Source organism: Oncorhynchus kisutch, linkage group LG15, assembly GCF_002021735.2.
Source record: "Oncorhynchus kisutch isolate 150728-3 linkage group LG15, Okis_V2, whole genome shotgun sequence".
NCBI classification, from domain to species: Eukaryota; Metazoa; Chordata; class Actinopteri; order Salmoniformes; family Salmonidae; genus Oncorhynchus; species Oncorhynchus kisutch.
The window spans coordinates 23,707,773-23,732,839 of NC_034188.2; the positions used below are offsets into that span (position 1 = coordinate 23,707,773).

The 25,067-nt window shown below is 43.8% G+C and overlaps 1 protein-coding gene across 1 annotated transcript in view; it reads right to left on the reverse strand.

Moving 5' to 3' along the window:
* Positions 1 to 24,697, reverse strand: part of slit3 (slit homolog 3 (Drosophila)) — a 386,836-nt gene extending 362,139 nt beyond the window's left edge. The window contains 4 exon segments of the mRNA XM_031791377.1: positions 614 to 685; positions 7,316 to 7,387; positions 23,958 to 24,167; positions 24,349 to 24,697. Of these exon segments, the coding sequence (XP_031647237.1) occupies positions 614 to 685; positions 7,316 to 7,387; positions 23,958 to 24,167; positions 24,349 to 24,383 (389 nt within the window). The 5' untranslated portion in view covers positions 24,384 to 24,697.
* Positions 24,698 to 25,067: the final 370 nt, after the last annotated feature.

The following is a 25,067-nucleotide window of genomic DNA, read 5'->3' on the forward strand; positions in this document are numbered from 1 at the left end:
TTACTCTGTTTAGCACATGACCTTACATGTGAATCCTTAAAGAGATGGGTGGGGCTAAGGTTAGGAGGGTGTGAACGATGCTGAATGGGTGTAGAAGAGCTCTCCTTAGGCGTTCCACAACATTCAAGGGACATTTTCTCAAAAGTGAGGTTACAAGTTCATCAACTTTCAAAGCAGAATTACTTTCCCATTGTTTCTCAACTGCATTTTTTGCTCTGAGTCTACTTTTATCCAATGTAAAATACACCATTTCAAATTTTGCTACATAAGACCGAATCAAGGTGGTCACATATTGTAAATATTAATCGAAACAAAGATGTTATTTTTGGTCTTCATTTAAAGTTAGGGTTAGGCATTAGAGTTAGCAGTATGGTTAGGGTTAAGGTTTTAAAACCTGATTTTATGACTTTGTGGCTGTTCCAGCTAGTGACCATTCTGCAGAGCTGCCTCCAGAACAAGAAACATGATGAAAACACACAGTCACACACACACAAACAAGCATACAGAAATAGTGTAAATACCGAAACACAAACAGTGAGGGGTGAAAAGTGTCACGAGCGTGTCTACTGCAGTGACTGCTGGGTAGGGAGGTAGGTCAGCTAGGAATACTTACAGTCTCTCCAGCTGTTTGAGGTCGTGGAACGCCCCCCTCTCAATCACGGTGATCTGGTTGTCCTCTAAGTGCCTGACAGAAAAGAGAGACAACATAATCAATAAATACAATTACATCAGTATATAAAGGCCATGCTCTCACAAAATGGGTTCAAGAATGCATGGGGTAAAGGCCATGCTCTCACAAAATGGGTTCAAGGCTACATTGGGTAAAGGCCATGCTCTCACAAAATGGGTTCAAGGCTACATTGGGTAAAGGCCATGCTCTCACAACATGGGTTCAAGGCTACATGGGGTGAAGGCCATACTCTCACAACATGGGTTCAAGGCAACATGGGGTAAAGGCCATGCTCTCACAAAATGGGTTCAAGGCTACATTGGGTAAAGGCCATGCTCTCACAAAATGGGTTCAAGGCAACATGGGGTAAAGGCCATGCTCTCACAAAATGGGTTCAAGGCTACATTGGGTAAAGGCCATGCTCTCACAAAATGGGTTCAAGGCTACATTGGGTAAAGGCCATGCTCTCACAAAATGGGTTCAAGGCTACATTGGGTAAAGGCCATGCTCTCACAAAATGGGTTCAAGGCAACATGGGGTAAAGGCCATGCTCTCACAAAATGGGTTCAAGGCAACATGGGGTAAAGGCCATGCTCTCACAAAATGGGTTCAAGGCAACATGGGGTAAAGGCCATGCTCTCAAAACATGGGTTCAAGGCCATGCTCTCACAACATGGGTTCAAGGCCATGCTCTCACAACATGGGTTCAAGGCTACATTGGGTAAAGGCCATGCTCTCACAACATGGGTTCAAGGCTACATGGGGTGAAGGCCATACTCTCACAACATGGGTTCAAGGCAACATGGGGTAAAGGCCATGCTCTCACAAAATGGGTTCAAGGCTACATTGGGTAAAGGCCATGCTCTCACAAAATGGGTTCAAGGCAACATGGGGTAAAGGCCATGCTCTCACAAAATGGGTTCAAGGCTACATTGGGTAAAGGCCATGCTCTCACAAAATGGGTTCAAGGCAACATGGGGTAAAGGCCATGCTCTCACAAAATGGGTTCAAGGCAACATGGGGTAAAGGCCATGCTCTCACAAAATGGGTTCAAGGCAACATGGGGTAAAGGCCATGCTCTCACAACATGGGTTCAAGGCCTTGCTCTCACAACATGGGTTCAAGGCCATGCTCTCACAACATGGGTTCAAGGCAACATGGGGTAAAGGCCATGCTCTCACAGCATGGGGTAAAGGTCATGCTCTCACAACATGGGGTAAAGGCCATGCTCTCACAACATGGGGTAAAGGCCATGCTCTCACAACATGGGGTAAAGGCCATACTCTCACAACATGGGGTAAAGGCCATACTCTCACAACATGGGGTAAAGGCCATACTCTCACAACATGGGGTAAAGGCAACATGGGCTGAAGGCCATACTCATACAACATGTGGTAAAGGCCATGCTCTCACAACATGGGGTAAAGGCCATACTCTCACAACATGGGGTAAAGGCCATACTCTCACAACATGGGGTAAAGGCAACATGGGGTAAAGGCCATACTCTCACAACATGGGGTAAAGGCAACATGGGGTAAAGGCCATACTCTCAAAACATGTGGTAAAGGCAACATGGGGTAAAGGCCATACTCTCACAACATGGGGTAAAGGCCATGCTCTCACAACATGGGGTAAAGGCCATGCTCTCACAACATGGGGTAAAGGCCATACTCTCACAACATGGGGTAAAGGCAACATGGGCTGAAGGCCATACTCATACAACATGTGGTAAAGGCCATGCTCTCACAACATGTTGTAAAGGCCATGCTCTCACAACATGTTGTAAAGGCCATGCTCTCACAACATGGGGTAAAGGCCATGCTCTCACAACATGGGGTAAAGGCCATACTCTCACAACATGGGGTAAAGGCCATACTCTCACAACATGGGGTAAAGGCTATGCTCTCAAAAAATGGGGTAAAGGCCATGCTCTCACAATATGTGGTAAAGGCAACATGGGGTAAAGGCCATGCTCTCACAACATGGGTTCAAGGCAACATGGGGTAAAGGACATGCTCTCACAACATGGGTTCAAGGCAACATGGGGTAAAGGCCATGCTCTCACAACATGGGTTCAAGGCAACATGGGGTAAAGGCCATGCTGTCACAAAATGGGTTCAAGGTTACATTGGGTAAAGGCCATGCTCTCACAGCATGGGGTAAAGGCCATGCTCTCACAGCATGGGGTAAAGGCCATGCTCTCACAACATGGGGTAAAGGCCATGCTCTCACAACATGGGGTAAAGGCCATGCTCTCACAACATGGGGTAAAGGCCATGCTCTCACAACATGGGGTAAAGGCAACATGGGCTGAAGGCCATACTCATACAACATGTGGTAAAGGCCATGCTCTCACAACATGTTGTAAAGGCCATGCTCTCACAACATGGGGTAAAGGCAACATGGGGTAAAGGCCATACTCTCAAAACATGTGGTAAAGGCAACATGGGGTAAAGGCCATACTCTCACAACATGGGGTAAAGGCCATACTCTCACAACATGGGGTAAAGGCCATGCTCTCACAACATGGGGTAAAGGCCATACTCTCACAACATGGGGTAAAGGCAACATGGGGTAAAGGCCATACTCTCAAAACATGTGGTAAAGGCAACATGGGGTAAAGGCCATACTCTCACAACATGGGGTAAAGGCCATGCTCTCACAACATGGGGTAAAGGCCATGCTCTCACAACATGGGGTAAAGGCCATACTCTCACAACATGGGGTAAAGGCCATGCTCTCACAACATGGGGTAAAGGCCATGCGTTCACAACATGGGGTAAAGGCCATGCTCTCACAACATGGGGTAAAGGCCATGCTCTCACAACATGGGGTAAAGGCCATGCTCTCACAACATGGGGTAAAGGCCATGCTCTCACAACATGGGGTAAAGGCCATGCTCTCACAACATGGGGTAAAGGCCATGCTCTCACAACATGTGGTAAAGGCCATGCTCTCACAACATGGGGTAAAGGCCATGCTCTCACAACATGGGGTAAAGGCAACATGGGGTAAAGGCCATACTCTCACAACATGGGGTAAAGGCCATGCTCTCACAACATGGGGTAAAGGCCATTCTCTCACAACATGGGGTAAAAGCCATGCGCTCACAACATGGGGTAAAGGCCATGCTCTCACAACATGGGGTAAAGGCCATGCTCTCACAACATGGGATAAAGGCCATGCTCTCACAATATGGGGTAAAGGCCATGCTCTCACAACATGGGGTAAAAGCCATGCTCTCACAACATGGGGTAAAGGCAACATGGGGTAAAGGCAACATGGGTAAAGGCAACATGGGTAAAGGCAACATGGGTAAAGGCTACATGTGCAAAGGCAACATGGGGTAAAGGCCATGCTCTCACAACATGGGGTAAAGGCCATGCTCTCACAACATGGGGTAAAGGCCATGCTCTCACAACATGGGGTAAAGGCCATACTCTCACAACATGGGGTAAAGGCAACATGGGGTAAAGGCCATGCTCTCACAACATGGGGTAAAGGCCATACTATCACAACATGTGGTAAAGGCCATACTCTCACAACATGGGGTAAAGGCCATACTCTCACAACATGTGGTAAAGGCCATACTCTCACAACATGTGGTAAAGGCCATGCTCTCACAACATGAGGTAAAGGCCATGCTCTCACAACATGGGGTAAAGGCCATGCTCTCACAACATGGGGTAAAGGCCATGCGCTCACAACATGGGGTAAAGGCCATGCTCTCACAACATGGGGTAAAGGCCATGCTCTCACAACATGGGGTAAAGGCCATGCTCTCACAACATGGGGTAAAGGCCATACTCTCACAACATGTGGTAAAGGCCATACTCTCACAACATGGGGTAAAGGCCATACTCTCACAACATGTGGTAAAGGCCATACTCTCACAACATGTGGTAAAGGCCATACTCTCACAACATGTGGTAAAGGCCATGCTCTCACAACATGGGGTAAAGGCCATGCTCTCACAACATGGGGTAAAGGCAACATGGGGTAAAGGCCATACTCTCACAACATGGGGTAAAGGCCATGCTCTCACAACATGGGGTAAAGGCAACATGGGTAAAGGCTACATGGGTAAAGGCAACATGGGGTAAAGGCAACATGGGTAAAGGCAACATGGGTAAAGGCGACATGGGTAAAGGCAACATGGGTAAAGGCTACATGGGCAAAGGCAACATGGGGTAAAGGCAACATGGGTAAAGGCAACATGGGTAAAGGCTACATGGGCAAAGGCAACATGGGGTGAAGGCTACATGGGGTGAAGGATACATGGGGTGAAGGATACATGGGGTAAAGGCAACATGGGTAAAGGCAACATGGGTAAAGGCAACATGGGTAAAGGCAACATGGGTAAAGGCAACATGGGGTAAAGGCAACATGGGGTAAAGGCAACATGGGGTAAAGGCAACATGGGTAAAGGCTACATGGGGTAAAGGCAACATGGGGTAAAGGTAACATGGGTAAAGGCTACATGGGGTGAAGGCTACATGGGGTAAAGGCAACATGGGGTAAAGGCAACATGGGTAAAGGCTACATGGGGTAAAGGCAACATGGGGTAAAGGCAACATGGGTAAAGGCTACATGGGGTGAAGGCTACATGGGGTGAAGGATACATGGGGTAAAGGCTACATGGGTAAAGGCTACATGGGTAAAGGCTACATGGGTAAAGGCTACATGGGGTAAAGGCTACATGGGGTAAAGGCTACATGGGGTAAAGGCTACATGGGGTAAAGGCTACATGGGTAAAGTCTACATGGGGTGAAGGCTACATGGGGTGAAGGCTACATGGGGTGAAAGTTACATGGGGTAAAGGCTACATGGGGTAAAGGCTACATGGGGTAAAGGCTACATGGGGTAAAGGCTACATGGGGTAAAGGCTACATGGGGTAAAGGCTACATGGGGTAAAGGCTACATGGGATAAAGGCTACATGGGGTGAAGGCTACATGGGGTAAAGTCTACATTACTCTAGTCTGTCTACCCTCTGCTCCGGGAACATCTTGTAATGGATCCCTAAGGTTTTCCAGATGCATTAGAAGGCAGAATATCTACAACTCCATGGATATGCAGTGTTTATATTTGTGTCTGTGGATATTAAGACCAATTTGGAGTGACATATTTGAGAAGCATATGAATCCCAGAGTGACTGATACTCAGGACGACTCGACACAGCCAAGGTCAAAAGTAGAACGTGGAAACACGAGACAGAAAACATACGCATCTCATGTGGAATTCTGGTCTTTTGGCAGGAGGCTATCAGTTATAAATGGTATTTTAAATGTTTCTATGTGGCTGTTTTTGGACCATTAATTAATGTTTTTGTCATTTCAGTTTGTCAGGAGAGATGACACAGTTGGCCTCATCATAGGGAACTGTTCAGACTTACACCACAGGTTTCCAGACTTAGCCATCGGCGTAGCCAAAAGCCAACCACTCTAATACCAGTGGATTGGCCTCAGATGGAGCTAGCAAAGCAAAGTCCAACATGTTCAGCCCAGAATGATTTACCTTATTTGGCCTGTACCTTGAATGCTGATCTGATGTATTATAAATCTCATTCACACAACCGGGGGATCAGTGATTGATTTACTGATATTTAAGTAAGCATTCCCCGAACCCACCAGTTGGTTCAGATGGATTCATGTGTATCGTGTAGTATAATAGTATTGTTTTCTGGAAATAATGTATTTTCCATTAGCAATTCCCTATCATTAAGGGAGTTTCAGAGAGATAACAGCCCAAAATTACAGGACCACGGAATTCAAGGGTAAAACCCTTCAGTGTGTGTGCGTGTGTGTGTGTGTGTGTGTGAATGTGTGCACATGTACTCAGATGAAGTGAATCACAGAGGTAATCACCCCACATGCTACTCTCTCTCCCTCCTAGATAAGGCTCTCTTACTCTGAGCTTCCGAAGGCCCTTTACATCCACATGGTTTGGGGTAGGAAACGTCACTCCTGCTAACCATGAACCACATAAAACAGGCAGTGGACTCGGCTGACAGTACTGCAGGACAGACACTGCTTATTACCACTCCTTGGACACTTTCGTTTGCCGTTTCTTTTATCTCCACCCCATCCTTTTACAGGCTCTTATTCAGGAGGTAAACAGCACCGAGATGTCCTTAGATTACAGTCATTAGTTCAGCACAGTCACACACACTCTCTATTCAGAAGAGAGGGGAGGAAAGAGGAAGCCCATCGAGTCCATCAGGACATCTCCAAACAGATGAGTCCTTTGAAAATCATCAGAGTGATGGTGGTGAGAGAAGTTGGAGTATTTTACTGCATGTCATTACCAGGTAAAAGGTCCAAATACTATGCTTTTTAACCATGTCAAAATGTTGTAATTATGCTTGGTTATTTCAGATGGCTATAAAGACTATTCCCCTATATTCACCATCAGTTAAACATAAACATATTACATTCTAAAATGACCTACTTAATCACTATACACTGTTTCTTTAACTGTTTTACTAATGACACTACTGAATACAATGAAGAAACATGACTGAGCCCATACTTAGTGGTAACACATCTATTACTGAGCCACATGTTCATTGACAGAAAGTATCTATGTTATTGTGTTTTATTGACATTATCATGCATATTATTTGTGAAGGGCAGAGAGTGCTTACAGAACTCGCAGGTTCTTGATGCCAGAGAAGTCCACTTTAGAGATCCTGGTGATGTTATTCCTGTCCAAATCCCTGAGAGAAGGAGAGAGAGAGAAAGAGAGAGAGTGAGGTAGAGAGGGAAAGAGAAAGAAAGAGAGAGAGAGAGGAGTGAGAAAGCAAGAGAGAGAGAGAGAAGGAGAGAGAGAGAGAGGAGTGAGAAAGCAAGAGAGAGAGAGAGAGAGAGAGAGAGAGGAGTGAGAAAGTAAGAGAGAGAGAGAGCGAGAGAGAGAGAGAGAGAGAGAGAGAGAGAGAGAGAAAGCAAGAGAGAGAGAGAGAGAGAGAGAGAGAGAGAGAGAGAGAGAGAGAGAGAGAGAGAGAGAAAGCAAGAGAGAGAGAGAGAGAGAGAGAGAGAAGAAAGAGAGAGAGAGAGAGAAAGCAAGAGAGAGAGAGAGAGAAAGCAAGAGAGAGAGAGAGAGAGAGAGAGAAAGAGAGAGAGAGAGAAGAGAGAGAGAAAGCAAGAGAAGAGAGAAAGCAAGAGAGAGAGAGAGAGAAAGCAAGAGAGAGAGAGAGAAAGCAAGAGAGAGAGAGAGAGAGAGAAAGCAAGAGAGAGAGAGAGAGAAAGCAAGAGAGAGAGAGAGAAAGCAAGAGAGAAAGAGAGAGAAGCAAGAGAGAAAGAGAGAGAGAGAAAGCAAGAGAGAAAGAGAGAAAGCAAGAGAGAGAGAGAGAGAGAGAAAGCAAGAGAGAGAGAGAGAGAGAGAGAAAGCAAGAGAGAGAGAGAGAGAGAGAAAGCAAGAGAGAGAGAGCGAGAGAAAGCAAGAGAGAGAGAGAGAGAGAGAAAGCAAGAGAGAGAGAGAGAGAGAGAAAGCAAGAGAGAGAGAGAGAGAGAGAAAGCAAGAGAGAGAGAGAGAGAGAAAGGAAGAGAGAGAGAGAGAGAGAGAGAGAGAGAGAGAGAGAGAGAGAGAGAGAGAGAGAGAGAGAGAGAGAGAGAGAGAGAGAGAGAGGTTAGAAGGATAATCACTCATCTTCATAATCCTGTTCAGTCTATCAGTTCTCTCGCCAGTTCTCTCTCCACAGAGCAGGGCTAGGCAATTCCAGTCCTCGAGGGCATGATTAGTGTCCCAGTTTTGCCCCAGCCCCATCTAACACACCTGACTCCCATAATCACCTAATCATGATCTTCAGGTCAGAGTGCAATTTGATGAATCAGCTGTGTTTGCTAGGGACGGAGAAACAGTGTGACACCAATCAGGCCCTGGAGGACTAGAGTAGCCACCCGTGCCATAGAGGACGGTATTGCTGAGGTTCCCTGTGGAGGATTGCCCTGGAGATGTGGAGCAGAGCAGAGCAGGTCCCCACCCTCTCTTCTGTCTCTCTCTGCCCTGTGCCGTCTACCTAAGATGCTGGGGGACAAATCCTTCAATCTCAGACACTCCTTACCTGACTGGGCAAAGAGGGCCCCTCCAGGAGCCTGTGCTCAAACCTCAAACACACCAGGGCCTGGTGTGTGTGTGTGTGTGCGCGCGTGTATGTGCGTCCATGTATATGTGTGTATGTTTGCATAAGCCTGTCCTAACTATGTCAGTGTGTATTGTACACGGTCCATACTGACTATGTGTTTGTAGGACAAGGCTGGAGCATGAGAAAGTGCTATAACAAATAGACACTTCTGTTTGAGAGAGCTAGCTACTTCAAGTCACTTCTGATGGGTCTTTCTGAAATTGGGGTTGTTTTTCTCTCCGGAGCCAAAAGTTTATCTAGTTTCCAGACTATTTCTCTGTTTTAACTACTTCTCAGAATGTATATATCGGTTTTAATTACTTCTCAGAATGTATATATCTGTTTTAACTACTTCTCAGAATGTATATATCTGTTTTAACTACTACTCAGAATGTATATATCTCTTTTAACTACTTCTCAGAATGTATATACAGTGGGGCAAAAAATTATTTAGTCAGCCACCAATTGTGCAAGTTCTCCCACTTAAAAAGATGAGAGAGGCCTGTAATTTTCATCATAGGTACACTTCAACTATGACAGACAGAATGAGAAATGAAATCCAGAAAATGACATTGTAGGATCTTTTATGAATTTATTTGCAAATTATGGTGGAAAATGAGTATTTGGTCACCTACAAACAAGCAAGATTTCTGGCTCTCACAGACCTGTAACTTCTTCTTTAAGAGGCTCCCTTGTCCTCCACTCGCTACCTGTATTAATGGCACCTGTTAGAACTTGTTATCAGTATAAAAGATACCTGTCCACAACCTCAAACAGTCACACTCCAAACTCCACTATGGCCAAGACCAAAGAGCTGTCAAAGGACACCAGAAACAAAATTGTAGACCTGCACCAGGCTGGGAAGACTGAATCTGCAATAGGTAAGCAGCTTGGTTTGAAAAAATCAACTGTGGGAGCAATTATTAGGAAATGGAAGACATACAAGACCACTGATAATCTCCCTCGATCTGGGACTCCACGTAAGATCTCACCCCGTGGGGTCAAACTGATCACAAGAACGGTGAGCAAAAATCCCAGAACCACACGGGGGGACCTAGTGAATGACCTGCAGAGAGCTGGGACCAAAGTAACAAAGCCTACCATCAGTAACACACTACGCCGCCAGGGACTCAAATCCTGCAGTGCCAGACGTGTCCCCCTGCTTAAGCCAGTACATGTCCAGGCCCGTCTGAAGTTTGCTAGAGAGCATTTGGATGATCCAGAAGAAGATTGGGTGAATGTCATATGGTCAGATGAAACCAAAATATAACTTTTTGGTAAAAACTCAACTCGTCGTGTTTGGAGGACAAAGAATGCTGAGTTGCATCCAAAGAACACCATACCTACTGTGAAGCATGGGGGTGGAAACATCATGCTTTGGGGCTTTTTTTCTGCAAAGGGACCAGGACGACTGATCCGTGTAAAGGAAAGAATGAATGGGGCCATGTATCGTGAGATTTTGAGTGAAAACCTCCTTCCATCAGCAAGGGCATTGAAGATGAAACGTGGCTAGGTCTTTCAGCATGACAATGATCCCAAACACACCGCTCGGGCAACGAAGGAGTGGCTTTGTAAGAAGCATTTCAAGGTCCTGGAGTGGCCTAGCCAGTCTCCAGATCTCAACCCCATAGACATTTTTTGGAGGGAGTTGAAAGTCCCTGTTGCCCAGCAACAGCCCCAAAACATACTTATTTTCCACCATAATCTGCAAATAAATTCATTAAAAATCCAACAATGTGATTTTCTTTGTCATTTTGTCTGTCATAGTTGAAGTGTACCTATGATGAAAATTACAGGCCTCTCTCATATTTTTAAGTGGGAGAACTTGCACAATTGGTGGCTGACTAAATACTTTTTTGCCCCACTGTATCGGTTTTAACTACTTCTCAGAATGTATATATCCGTTTTAACTACTTCTCAGAATGTATATATCCGTTTTAACTACTTCTCAGAATGTATATATCTGTTTTAACTACTTCTCAGAATGTTAATGTACATACAATATGGATTTGGACTTATTTCCTCTATGTTTATTGGTATATTTCCACAGAGAGAGAGAGAGAGCAACCGGCTGTGATTGGGAGTCCCATTGGGCAGCACACAATTGGCCAAGTGTCGTCTGGGTTTGGCTGGGGTAGGCAGTCATTGTAAATAAGAATTTGTTCTTAACTAACTTGCCTAGTTAAATAAAAAAAACACACACACACACAGAGCCTGGGCTCCTGACGTTGGGTTCAGTGTGTTTCTCATAATATACGTAAACATTTAGAAATATGATTTAAAGGCATACTGGATTTCAAAAGGCTTCCCCAGCTCTGCACATAAAGAGCTCTAATGGGAGCCAAACTATGTCTTTAGAGGGGACAGGGGCCTGACAGACTACTGCATCTACTTCACGCTCCTTGTTCCTCGCTCTCCACCTCTCTATGTTCTCTCTCGTGCTGATATTTCTCTCTCACCCTCTCTCTTTCACCCTCTCTCTCACCCCCTCTGTCTCACCCTCACTTTCTCACTCACCCTCCCTCTTTCTCTCTCACCCTTTATGCTCATTCTATTACCCTCTCACCTTCTCGCTCTCTCTTACTCACCCCCTCTCTCTCCAAATCTCTCTCTCACTCTCACACAACACTATCTCGCTCTTATTCTCTCTCCCCTCCGATAACCCAGCTTTCATTCTCACTCGCTCTCCAATCTCTCCTCTCTTATATCCATCCTTCACTGTTCCCAGTAACTGTCGGTGTGAAAAATGTGGGATTATAATCAGGAATCGCAACACAACGAACTCAATTAAACCGGCTTCTTTCAGGCTCCTTTAAGTGCCAATGTGTGGGTCACAAATCTACAAGCCTGCTGGTAATTGTTTGTTTTTATTTGTATGAGGGATAAGGTGGCAATCCAAACAACAGGTGTTCAGGGCCTCACAATGCCCCTGCCCCCCAACCCAGGCCAACCCACCCAATCAAGGCCTTTAAACCACTGAACCAACTAGTCTGGGCCCAAAGCTGACAAAGGTTTTATTTTACCTCGGGCTAAATCACTTAGAGGAGCACTTTATTGGTACACACCGACCAACTGGACAGCAAAACACATGTCTTATGGCCCAGAAACATCATGTTGCACTAACGACATATCGGGTGACGTACCAAAAAGGCCCCCAAAGCCCATTCAAATCCATGCAAGAATAAAAAAAGTGTATAAATACACAAACAGTCTCTCTCTTTTTCCATCTAACGCTTCGCTTCACAATGCGTTTCCTGCTGTAACCTCGTGTTATTTTCCTCAAAGCCACAGTCGTCTGGTCTTCTACAGCAGATAGGCATGCTCCATTTCCTTCTCAAGTCTCTGAACCATGGTTGGAATCTTAATTGAGTTCCTCCTCTGGAGCTCGGGACTATTTGACAAAGATTTTTCGTCAGTGGAAAATTCAGACCTTTGCCGAGTATAATCTTTCACACAATACTTCAACATTGTCATTCAGCACACCGGCTCCTGAGATAAAGCAGAGCAGTAGGTAGGAATGTATGTGCACGGCCATTGAATTTGATTGAACATTATAATGTCTTTCATTTCCATTGTAGAAGGATGAACGTGGACAGAACTGATTGAGCACACTCTTCCTAATGCCCTTACATGACCATATTACAGTACATACTTGACACGTCGTTGTACATTTGCCAGTTAAAATAGCAAACATTGTAGAGTTATCATGTTCATATTGGAATGGCCATTTAGAATGATTTATTTTCCTGTACAAATCTGCACATGCCATGGAATGATGGAAATCAAACGTGTTTCCAAACTACAAGACATGTGAGACTTTTTGCAGCTGATGCAATGTTTTTCTAAGGCTCTTATCGGGATATTGGTGGTTTCCAGGGTGGAACTTTACCCATTGCTCCCTCCTTCCCTCCCTAACACAGTCCTCCCTTCTTTTCCAGAACATAACAGTGTGCTTTCCTGTTTGAACACTGTTTCATTGTTATCTGTATTGTCTACTTGTTGAATGTTTGTGAAGTCTTGATTGTGGTTGTTTGTAATGTCTTGTTAATTGGTGTTGGATCCCAGGAAGATTAGCAAGCATTATGGCATTAGCTAATGGGGATCCTAATAAAAATGACAAAATTACAAAAATTGTGACAGATCAAATAGAGAGGTTAGTATGGTTTGTATGGTTAGTATGGTTAGTATAGTTTGTATAGTTTGTATGGTTAGTATGGTTAGTATGGTTTGTATGGTTAGTATGGTTTGTATGCTTAGTATGGTTTTAATGGTTTGTATGCTTAGTATGGTTTGTATGCTTAGTATGGTTTATATGGTAAGTATAGATAGTATGGTTAGTATGGTAAGTATAGATAGTAAGGCTAGTATGGTTTGTATGGTTTGTATAGTTTGTATGGCTAGTATGGTTTGTATAGTTAGTATGGTTTGTAAGGTTGGTATGGTTTGTATGCTTAGTATGGTTTGTATGGTTAGTATAGTTAGTATAGTTAGTATGGTTTGTATAGTTAGTAAGGTTAGTATGGTTTGTATGGTTAGTATGGTTTGTATGGTTAGTATGCTTAGTATGGTGTGTATGGTTAGTATAGTTAGTATGGTTTGTAAGGTTTGTATGGTTAGTATGGTTAGTATGGTTAGAATGTTTAGTATAGTTAGTATGGCTTGTATGATTTGTATGGCTTGTATGGTTTGTATGATTAGTATGGTTAGTATAGCTTGTATGGTTAGTATGGTTAGTATAGTTAGTATGGCTTGTATGGTTAGTATGGCTAGTATGGTTTGTATGGTTTGCATGGTTAGTATGGCTAGTGTGGTTTGTATGGTTTGTATGGTTTGTATGATTAGTATGGTTAGTATGGTTTGTATGGTTAGTATGGTTTGCATGGTTTGCATGGTTAGTGTGGTTAGTAAGGTTAGTATGGTTTGCATGGTTAGTGTGGTTTGCATGGTTTGCGTGGTTAGTGTGGTTTGTATGGTTAGTATAGTTAGTATGGCTTGTATGATTTGTATGGCTTGTATGGTTTGTATGATTAGTATGGTTAGTATAGCTTGTATGGTTAGTATGGTTAGTATGGTTTTATGGTTAGTATAGTTAGTATAGTTAGTATGGCTTGTATGGTTAGTGTGGTTAGTATGGCTTGTATGGTTTGTATGGTTTGTATGGTTTGCATGGTTAGTATAGATAGTATGGCTAGTATGGTTTGTATGGTTTGTATGGTTAGTATGGTTTGTATGGTTAGTATGGCTTGTATGGTTTGCATGGTTTGCATGGTTAGTATGGTTTGCATGGTTTGCATGGTTAGTGTGGTTTGTGTGGTTTGTATGGTTTGTATGGTTTGTATGGTTAGTATGGTTTGCATGGTTTGCATGGTTAGCGTGGTTAGTGTGGTTTGTATGGTTAGTATGGCTTGTATGGTTTGCATGGTTTGTATGGTTAGTATAGTTAGTATGGTTTGTATAGTTAGTATGGCTTGTATGTTTAGTATAGATAGGATGGTTAGTATGGTTTGTATAGTTAGTATGGCTTGTATGTTTAGTATGGTTTGTATGGTTAGTATGGTTAGTATAGATAGTATGGCTAGTATGGCTAGTATGGTTTGTATGGTTAGTATCGTTTGTATGGTTAGTATGGTTTGCATGGTTTGCATGGTTAGTGTGGTTAGTGTTGTTTGTGTGGTTTGTATGGTTAGTATGGTTTGCATGGTTAGTGTGGTTAGTGTTGTTTGTGTGGTTTGTATGGTTAGTATGGTTTGCATGGTTAGTGTGGTTAGTGTTGTTTGTGTGGTTTGTATGGTTAGTATGGTTTATATGGTTAGTATGGCTTGTATGGTTTATATGGTTAGTATGGCTTGTATGGTTTATATGGTTAGTATGGCTTGTATGGTTTGCATGGTTAGTATGGCTTGTATGGTTAGTATGGCTTGTATAGTTAGTATGGCTTGTATGGTGTGTATGGTTAGTATGGCTTGTATGGTTTGTATGGTTAGTATGGCTTGTATGGTTTGCATGGTTAGTTTGTATGGTTAGTATCCCAATCACAAGTCTGAGGAATCAAATATTCCGTCTGCGTTGCATCTCCTCCACAAGGGTGTTGATTCAACACACACACACACACACACACACAGGTGCACACACGTAGACACGCACGACTGGGCACCGATATCACTGGACACAGACATCACTGGACACAGACATCACTGGACACAGACATCACTGGACACAGACATCACTGGACACAGACATCACTGGACACAGAAATCACTGGACACAGACATCACTGGACACAGACATCACTGGACACAGACATCACTGGACACAGACATCACTGGACACAGACATCACTGGACACAGACATCACTGGACACAGACATCACTGGACACAGACGTCACTGGACACAGACGTCACTGGACACAGACGTCACTGGACACAGACATCACTGGACACAGACATCACTGGACACCAATATCACTGAATTCTTAAGGTGACAAATCATCCCCAACAGCTATGTGAACAGTGCCACTTCAAACCCAATACCATAGACACCTACACAACCTGTTTATAGGCAGAGTCAATAGATCACTTTAGCTTGGCAAACATCTTTAAACTAGAGGTAGTTAATGGTAATAATTTCAAGGCAGCCACCATGACTGCAAATAAACAAGACTTGAGCTACACTTTAAATACATTAAGTGAGGACTCGCACACCAACAGAGAGGAAAATATATATAACCAAGCAGCCAAACTCAGTGGGCAAAAACGGATCGAATCAACATTGTTTCAACGTAATTTGTCAACGTATTGTGACGTGCAATCTATGTGGAAAATACATTGGATTTTAAAAAGGTCATCACCTCGTTTTGAGAGTGTCAACCACAGGGTCATGTCATCATCGTAACCAATTTTCAACACAGACAAACCTGAAGTTAAATTTGTACCTTTGAAACAATGTCAGACCTTCAACGCTTTATCCAATATAAAAGAAACAATAGGCAGGGCAGCACCTCCTACTGGAGAGATGATCTATCTACAGCTATTCATTTGGTCTCCCATCCAGCCCTGCTAAGACATTATATTTGTCACTGACTACTACCAATGTTCTATCGTGAGAATGATGATTAAGAGATCTCTTAATAACTAAATATATTCACTGCTGCTATCAAAGTCATTCGAAAGGGAAGGTTTAACAGAGCAAATGAAATGGAACTAAACTTTAACAGTCATATCATCAATAAGGCTATTTAGGACCATACAGCATTAGTAAAGTTGTCAACAGCTATTGTTTCAATTCAACCCAGAATTCAACTAAAAATAGACAATGCATATAGGCCTATATGTATAAGAATAGTCCAATTGTCTAAAATATATTTTTGTTTGAGATGGAGATATGAATCCATCATATCAATTATTAATTTGTCGACAACCTGGATATTGAATTGTGTTTGGTTGTCAACGCCTTTTGGCAAACTCCAAGTGGTGCCTTTTACTAAGGAGTGGCTTCCATCTTGCCGCTCTACAGTGCCTTGCGAAAGTATTCGGCCCCCTTGAACTTTGCGACCTTTTGCCACATTTCAGGCTTCAAACATAAATATATAAAACTGTATTTTTTTGTGAAGAATCAACAACAAGTGGGACACAATCATGAAGTGGAACGACATTTATTGGATATTTCAAACTTTGTTAACAAATCAAAAACTGAAAAATTGGCCGTGCAAAATTATTCAGCCCCCTTAAGTTAATACTTTGTAGCGCCACCTTTTGCTGCGATTACAGCTGTAAGTCGCTTGGGGCATGTCTCTATCAGTTTTGCACATCGAGAGACTGACATTTTTTCCCATTCCTCCTTGCAAAACAGCTCGAGCTCAGTGAGGTTGGATGGAGAGCATTTGTGAACAGCAGTTTTCAGTTCTTTCCACAGATTCTCGATTGGATTCAGGTCTGGACTTTGACTTGGCCATTCTAACACCTGGATATGTTTATTTCTGAACCATTCCATTGTAGATTTTGCTTTATGTTTTGGATCATTGTCTTGTTGGAAGACAAATCTCCGTCCCAGTCTCAGGTCTTTTGCAGACTCCATCAGGTTTTCTTCCAGAATGGTCCTGTATTTGGCTCCATCCATCTTCCCATCTTCCCATCAATTTTAACCATCTTCCCTGTCCCTGCTGAAGAAAAGCAGACCCAAACCATGATGCTGCCACCACCATGTTTGACAGTGGGGATGGTGTGTTCAGGGTGATGGTTTCATCTGACCAGAGCACCTTCTTCCACATGTTTGGTGTGTCTCCCAGGTGGCTTGTGGCAAACTTTAAACAACACTTTTTATGGATATCTTTAAGAAATGGCTTTCTTCTTGCCACTCTTCCATAAAGGCCAGATTTGTGCAATATACGACTGATTGTTGTCCTATGGACAGAGTCTCCCACCTCAGCTGTAGATCTCTGCAGTTCATCCAGAGTGATCATGGGCCTCTTGGCTGCATCTCTGATCAGTCTTCTCCTTGTATGAGCTGAAAGTTTAGAGGGACGGCCAGGTCTTGGTACATTTGCAGTGGTCTGATACTCCTTCCATTTCAATATTATCGCTTGCACAGTGCTCCTTGGGATGTTTAAAGCTTGGGAAATCTTTTTGTATCCAAATCCGGCTTTAAACAGTATCTCGGACCTGCCTGGTGTGTTCCTTGTTCTTCATGATGCTCTCTGCGCTTTTAACGGACCTCTGAGACTATCACAGTGCAGGTGCATTTATACGGAGACTTGATTACACACAGGTGGATTGTATTTATCATCATTAGTCATTTAGGTCAACATTGGATCATTCAGAGATCCTCACTGAACTTCTGGAGAGAGTTTGCTGCACTGAAAGTAAAGGGGCTGAATAATTTTGCACGCCCAATTTTTCAGTTTTTGATTTGTTACATTTTTTTGAAGTATCCAATAAATGTCGTTCCACTTCATGATTGTGTCCCACTTGTTGTTGATTCTTCACAAAAAAATACAGTTTTATATCTTTATGTTTGAAGCCTGAAATGTGGCAAAAGGTCGCAAAGTTCAAGGGGGCCGAATACTTTCGCACGGCACTGTACCATAAAGGCCTGATTGGTGGAGTGCTGCAGAGATGGTTGTCCTTCTAGAAGGTTCTCCCATCTCAACAGAGGAATTATAGAGCTCTGTCAGAGTGACCATTGGGTTCTTAGTCACCTCCCTGACCAAAGCCCTTCTCCCCCGATTGCTCAGTTTGGCCGGGCAGCCAGCTCTAGGAAGACTCTTGGTGGTTCCAAACTTCTTCCATTTAAGAATGACAGAGGCCACTGTGTTCTTGGGGACCTTCAATGCTGCAGATATTTTTTGGTATCCTTCCCCAGATCTGTGCCTCAAGATTTCTCGGAGCTCTACGGACAATTCCTTCGACGTCATGGCTTGGTTTTTTATCTGACATGCACTGTCAACTGTGGGATCTTATATAGACAGGTGTGTGCTTTTCCAAATCATGTCCAATCAATTGAATTTACCACAGGTGGACTCCAGTCAAGTTGTAGAAACATCTCAAGGATGATCAATGGAAACAGGATGCACCTGAGCTCAATTACGAATCTCGTAGTAAAGGGTCTGAATACTTAGGTAAATAAGGTATCTATTTTAAATTTTTAATACATGATCAAAAACGTCTAAAAATCTGTTTTTGCTTTGTCATTATCGGGTATTGTGTATAGATTGATAAGGATTTTTTTTTCAAATTTAATACATTTTAGAATAAGGCTGTAACGTAACAAAATGTGGGAAAAGTCATGTGGTCTGAATACTTTCCGAAAGCAGTGTATGACACATCACCTTTCAGATCAAGCACCGCTCGGTATCTCCAACCTTAAGAGACACCACTTCATCACCTGATGATGACTCATGGAATGCATTACTATTCGCTGGGTGAACAAAGATGACCAAAGTGAAGATGACAGCAACATTCTGTGCTGTTTTCTATTGTTTATGAGGCAGTGTGAGCAGGATAGGCAACATCTCACTGGGACTTTGGTTTTCTAAATATTTTAATTACCGGATGAGTTCCCAGCTGAAGGACACGCACTTCTGACTCAGCACAACTGACAAGAATATTTCATATTTTCTCCGGACGTGTCTGTTTACTTCAAGATGGTTTATTTTCAAAGGGCAGACAGGCAGGCAGACAGGCAGGCAGGCAGACAGAGGCAGGCAGACAGGCAGACAGGCAGGCATACAGACAGGCAGGCAGAGAGGCAGGCAGGCAGACAGACAGGCAGACAGAGAGGCAGGCAGACAGGAAGGCAGGCAGGCAGACAGGCAGACAGGCAGGCACCTTAGACAACTGGAAGGTCCTAAATCAAATCAAATTGTATTTGTCACATGCTTCGCAAACAACAAGAGTAGACTGACTTACTTATGGGCCCTTCCCAACAATGCAGAGAGAAAGAAAATAGAGAACTAATAGAAAAGTAACTAAACGGAATAATACCCAGCATACCTCAGTCAGTGTTTGCAGTACTGTACAGTCCAGTCCAGACCAGTACAGTCCATACATGACTCCTTAGATTACATCTGTACAGGGGAACTCAATCTGACAGGCCTCCCAGGACTCATCTCAGGCTATTTGCTCCTGAGCTGTCCAGGGCTTGCGGTGCAGAAGACGCAGAGCCTCATGTAAACCAAGAAAGATGGAAGAAGACTAGCAGGAAGAGAATCAAGCAGCCAGGACACAAACACACAGTAATTAGGTGCACTGGCAGAGATATAAAGGAATGGGGACAATGTTAAAACACACCTAAATCACAAGCTCCGGAACCCTAAGGAGTTAACCAGACCCACAGTGTTACAGTATACAGCTAAAGAGAGAGTTGTTAAAGCTCAGGGCTGCTCATGGTCCACTAATCTGACGAATCATTCCTCATGAAAAACCATCAACAGGATCTTCACATGTTACTGCCTGGACATCCTGCCTCTCTAAGGGAATATTACCCCAGATCTAGACGCCACATACAGTCACTCCCCCAGTAACATCCTGATCAACTCAAGGTACATGCAGTGATTCCTGGCTCCATACATTGTTTACTGGGTTGCTAGCTGCAACGTAATGTTTGGGGCCCTTGCGCATCAATGACAAAGGCACCAAAACATGCAGAGAGTTATCCATATTTGGTAGATTGGGATAAACACTTTGTCACATTAAGCGAAGTTCAGCGAGAGCTGAGAATATAAAGGATGGACTGATGGGACAAAGCAAAGGGCCTTGATGTGTTGCTTTGGTAACAGAACCCAAACAGCAAAAAGCGGGTCCTTGTTAACCTAAAATGGCCCCAGGTTCACAGACTCTTAGAGACTGTCAAAACCAGTCTTGCATTAAAGCATGACACACACTTGGACGAGTTCTGAACTTGTGTGTTCCTACATTCTGGACTAACCTCTTCAAGGACACATTCGTGACTTAGACCACTTTCTCTCTCCACTTAACGCTGCAACATAAAGTCTGCTCCCCTCTCTCCCTCCCTCCCTCACTCTGCCAGCTTTAGCCTTTGAAGTGCTGGCTGAAATAAAGCACCTCCAAATATTTTCCACAGAGATTTTTTTTAGAAGGTGGACGGCTGATATTTCCCAGAAGGCTGATGTTAGCTGTGCCCGCTGGCAGTGCCAGCGTCAGCCCGCCAGGCAAGTTAAAGTCATTATCAGACAGTTCAACAGGTCAACCAAGACACCAACTCTAGAACATTCACATACTGACCCTCATGACCTACCAAGTGCCACTACAAGACAAACTCAAGTTAAGCTGAAACTCATTCACCACCTAGGCAATAGATTTGGAATGTAGCAGCATGTACTGGTGACTTTGTACAGTAGGCTACAAATGGTCTAGGATCAGTTTATCCTCTGTGTGAGTGTAATATGGAGTTGATTAGCAGTGTAATTGGGATGATGGATGGGTTAAGTGTTGGTAACCGCATACACATTGTTCTCAGCTGACAGCCTCCCACTCACCCTGAGAGTGTTGGTGGACTGTGGGTGTGGCTGGGCTGTAGTTCGTCCATCACGGCCCCAGTAGCATCAGCATGATAAGAGCCAGGAGCACTCCAAGGTGTTCTGGGAACTCTAGCAGGGTGTGAATTGCACCCCGGAAAAGAGGGGACTATTCCACCTTGGCCACCATCATTAAGCCTTCTGCTCAAACAAGATGCAAATGAGGTCTCAAGTGGCCCTGAGTATTGACAGAACCAAATTGACTGGGCTTCTAATTTGCTATTCTATAGGTGCTGGGCTGGCATTCCCCTTTGGGAAGCAGGCATTTTCAACATGCCTGTTTCCTGCTTTTATTACGTTAACACTCAAACATTTCCCATCAAAACAACCGTAGTCTAATAACTTTCTACTTAAAAAGATATGAACAAGGCTCATTGCTGCCTCCTATCCACAACTACAGTCAAATGTTGCATGTTAAAACAACTTGACTGGCAACTAAATAAAGAAAAGGACAACACTTTTTCCTAAAGGGACACACAATCCCACTTGGTATTATTATTTATTTTCTCTGTTTCAAATGTCTAGGGATCACTCTCTCAAATTCAACAGGTCTTTGGTCAACTAGCCTCTGGCTAATGCGAACATGCTTTGCTTTCATACTGGACTTCCAAGCAGAAAATATTGTGTTTGTTGTTGCAGTGCCTCATGTTTTGTATCCCCTGAGGTCCTTAAGCTTCTTAGTTATGCTAGATAATAGGTTCCATCTCCAAGAATCACCAGAGGTGGAAACACTGCATTTTCAGGGATTGCAGGACACACTTCCCCCATGGAATGTCATTTCATACTAAGTCCTCAGGGTTAATGGAGCTGAGGCTGCTAAGACCTCAGGTTAATGGGGCTGAGGCTGATAAGTCCTCAGGTTAATGGGGCTGAGGCTGCTAAGACCTCAGGTTAATGAGGCTGAGGCTGATAAGTCCTCAGGTGAATGGGGCTGAGGCTGATAAGTCCTCAGGTTAATGGGGCTGAGGCTGATAAGACCTCAGGTTAATGAGGCTGAGGCTGATAAGTCCTCAGGTTAATTGGGCTGAGGCTGATAAGTCATCAGGTTAATGAGGCTGAGGCTGATAAGTCATCAGGTTAATGAGGCTGAGGCTGCTAAGACCTCAGGTTAATGAGGCTGCTAAGACCTCAGGTTAATGAGGCTGAGGCTGCTAAGACCTCAGGTTAATGGGGCTGAGGCTGATAAGACCTCAGGTTAATGAGGCTGAGGCTGATAAGTCCTCAGGTTAATTGGGCTGAGGCTGATAAGTCCTCAGGTTAATGGGGCTGAGTCTGATAAGTCCTCAGGTTAATTGGGCTGAGGCTGATAAGTCATCAGGTTAATGAGGCTGAGGCTGCTAAGACCTCAGGTTGATGAGGCTGCTAAGACCTCAGGTTAATGAGGCTGAGGCTGCTAAGACCTCAGGTTAATGGGGCTGAGGCTGCTAAATCTTCAGGTTAATGGGGCTGAGGCTGATAAGTCCTCAAGTTAATGAGGCTGAGGCTGCTAAGACCTCAGGTTAATGAGGCTGAGGCTGCTAAGACCTCAGGTTAATGGGGCTGAGGCTGCTAAATCTTCAGGTTAATGGGGCCGAGGCTGATAAGACCTCAGGTTAATTGGGCTGAGGCTGATAAGTCCTCAGGTTAATGGGGCTGAGGCTGATAAGTCCTCAGGTTAATTGGGCTGAGGCTGCTAAATCTTCAGGTTAATGGGACCGAGGCTGATAAGCCTCAGGTTAATTGGGCTGAGGCTGATAAGTCCTCAGGTTAATGAGTCTGAGGCTGCTAAGGCCTCAGGTTAATGGGGCTGAGGCTAATAATTGGGCTGAGGCTGATAAGTCCTCAGGTTAATGTGGCCGAGGCTGATAAGTCCTCAGGTTAATGTGGCCGAGGCTGATAAGACCTCAGGTTAATTGGGCTGAGGCTGATAAGTCCTCAGGTTAATGAGTCTGAGGCTGCTAAGACCTCAGGTTAATGGGGCTGAGGCTGATAAGTCCTCAGGTTAATGAGTCTGAGGCTGCTAAGTCCTCAGGTTAATGGGATTTAGGCTGCTAAGTCCTCAGGTTAATGGGACTTAGGCTGCTAAGTCCTCAGGTTAATGGGACTTAGGCTGCTAAGTCCTCAGGTTAATGGGACTTAGGCTGCTAAGTCCTCAGGTTAATGGGACTTAGGCTGCTAAGTCCTCAGGTTAATGGGACTTAGGCTGCTAAGTCCTCAGGTTAATGGGACTTAGGCTGCTAAGTCCTCAGGTTAATGGGACTTAGGCTGCTAAGTCCTCAGGTTAATGGGACTTAGGCTGCTAAGTCCTCAGGTTAATGGGACTTAGGCTGCTAAGTCCTCAGGTTAATGGGACAGGCTGCTAAGTCCTCAGGTTAATGGCACTTAGGCTGCTAAGTCCTCAGGTTAATGGGACTTAGGCTGCTAAATCCTCAGGTTAATGGGACTTAGGCTGACTGGACTGGAAAGAAAGTACAGGTGGAAAGAAAGTACAGGTTACAGCCACAGGTCAGACTACTAGTACATTTCATAAAAGTGCCAATGCACATGACATACTCATACAATGACAATCCTAGGCATATCTAATGTTAACACACAGTTTACAGTTCGCCATTTTATTGTCACAAGTACAGTGACAGGCTTAACTTGCAAGCTCTACCAACAGTGAAGTAATTAAATAGCATAACTAATTAAACCAGGTATATAATAAAGAAAACGGGAGAAATAAGAAATAAGCGAGGAAGCTATATACAGGGTCGGCTATATACAAGGGTCAGCTATATTCATTGCCGAACACCTGCCATCGCCGTTGTTAACAGAACTGCGGGAAAACAGTGCCCGACAGGTCAGTGCAAAGGACGCAATCTACAGGTGTACTTGCTAGCCACCATCTTCTGTGGGGTTTATCAGCAGCTGGCATCCAATGTTTTTGTGCATTAACGCCACCTACTGTATTGCAGCATTGCCACCTCCCACCTGTCCCAACTGAAGAATCGATCAATAGAAGTATAAAGAGGGGTTCCTGCAGATGCACAATCAACAGGCTCTGCATATTATTAAATGAGGCTACCCACTCATACACCACCTAGCCTCTGACAATATAAATGGACAGAAGAGCAGTGGTGTGATGATGCGCGAAGGGGTTTGTGTTACTTACAAACGTTCTGCGTTCCTAGGTATTCCTTTTGGCACGGTCCTGAAGCCTTGACCCTGGCAATCCACATGAGATCCAGAGCAACTGCATTTGTGAGGACATCCATTCACCACGGCAGCGCACAGGAATCCGCACATCAGAACCCATATCCCCCAGTGATATGCCGTCCACTTCTCATGCACATTCGGTAGCATGGTATTCACCGCGGCAAAACTAGTATTTAAAACGAAAATAACGAAACACTAAAAATAATTTTTTCTAAAAGGTGGAATCCCCAAAAGGTATACTCAACTATCTCGCAATAAAAGATAGTTGCAGTTAAATTAATTAAAGGCTAAAAGGTTCAGAACCTAATAATATGAACAGATCAAATCAGTTTCTCAAAGTTAAGTACCTTCCCAAACAAAATCGATGCGGAGTTGCGCTCATTCAAAGTCCGATGCGTGTTCTGCCTTTTTCTCACCATTGATACAAAACTGTACAAATATTAGAGAATGAAAAAAAATATTTAAAATGCAATTTCAAAACCATCTTCATTCAGATGCGTACGTCATTTCACTTATAACAATCTTCATCAGTAACCATCCCAAATGCTTCATAGAAAAAAACCATCCAATAGACAATTAGTTTAGTACATAAAGTTTCAGATGTGATAACAGTTTCTCAGTTGTTGAGGTAACTCCAGCTAGTAGGCATCACACAGTCCCATTTCAATTGATGCCATTTTGAAACAGAACTCCAGGGGAGCGAATGTAGGCTGCAGTCTGCGAGAAAACTCATACCCATTTCCAACCCCCAAATTCACCACTTCAGATTCCTACTGGTTCGCACTGCGTTGATGTCACTATAAGCAGAAAATAAGTTATTATTCATGCCCCTCATGTGCACTTTACGATCAGTAAGTAAAATAATAAAGTCTATGGAATTTTGGAATGAGTTACAAGCAATGAGTTTGTAATTGATGAGTTACATGGAAAACATGAAGTTTCCATTTTAGGTCCAACCCTTGTGTGCATGTGCAACTAACGGGACATGATCAGAGAATGTTATATTTGTGGATTTTACCTAACGAGGTGATGTAGCCTAGTGTACTTTTAAATGAGGCTATTTGTG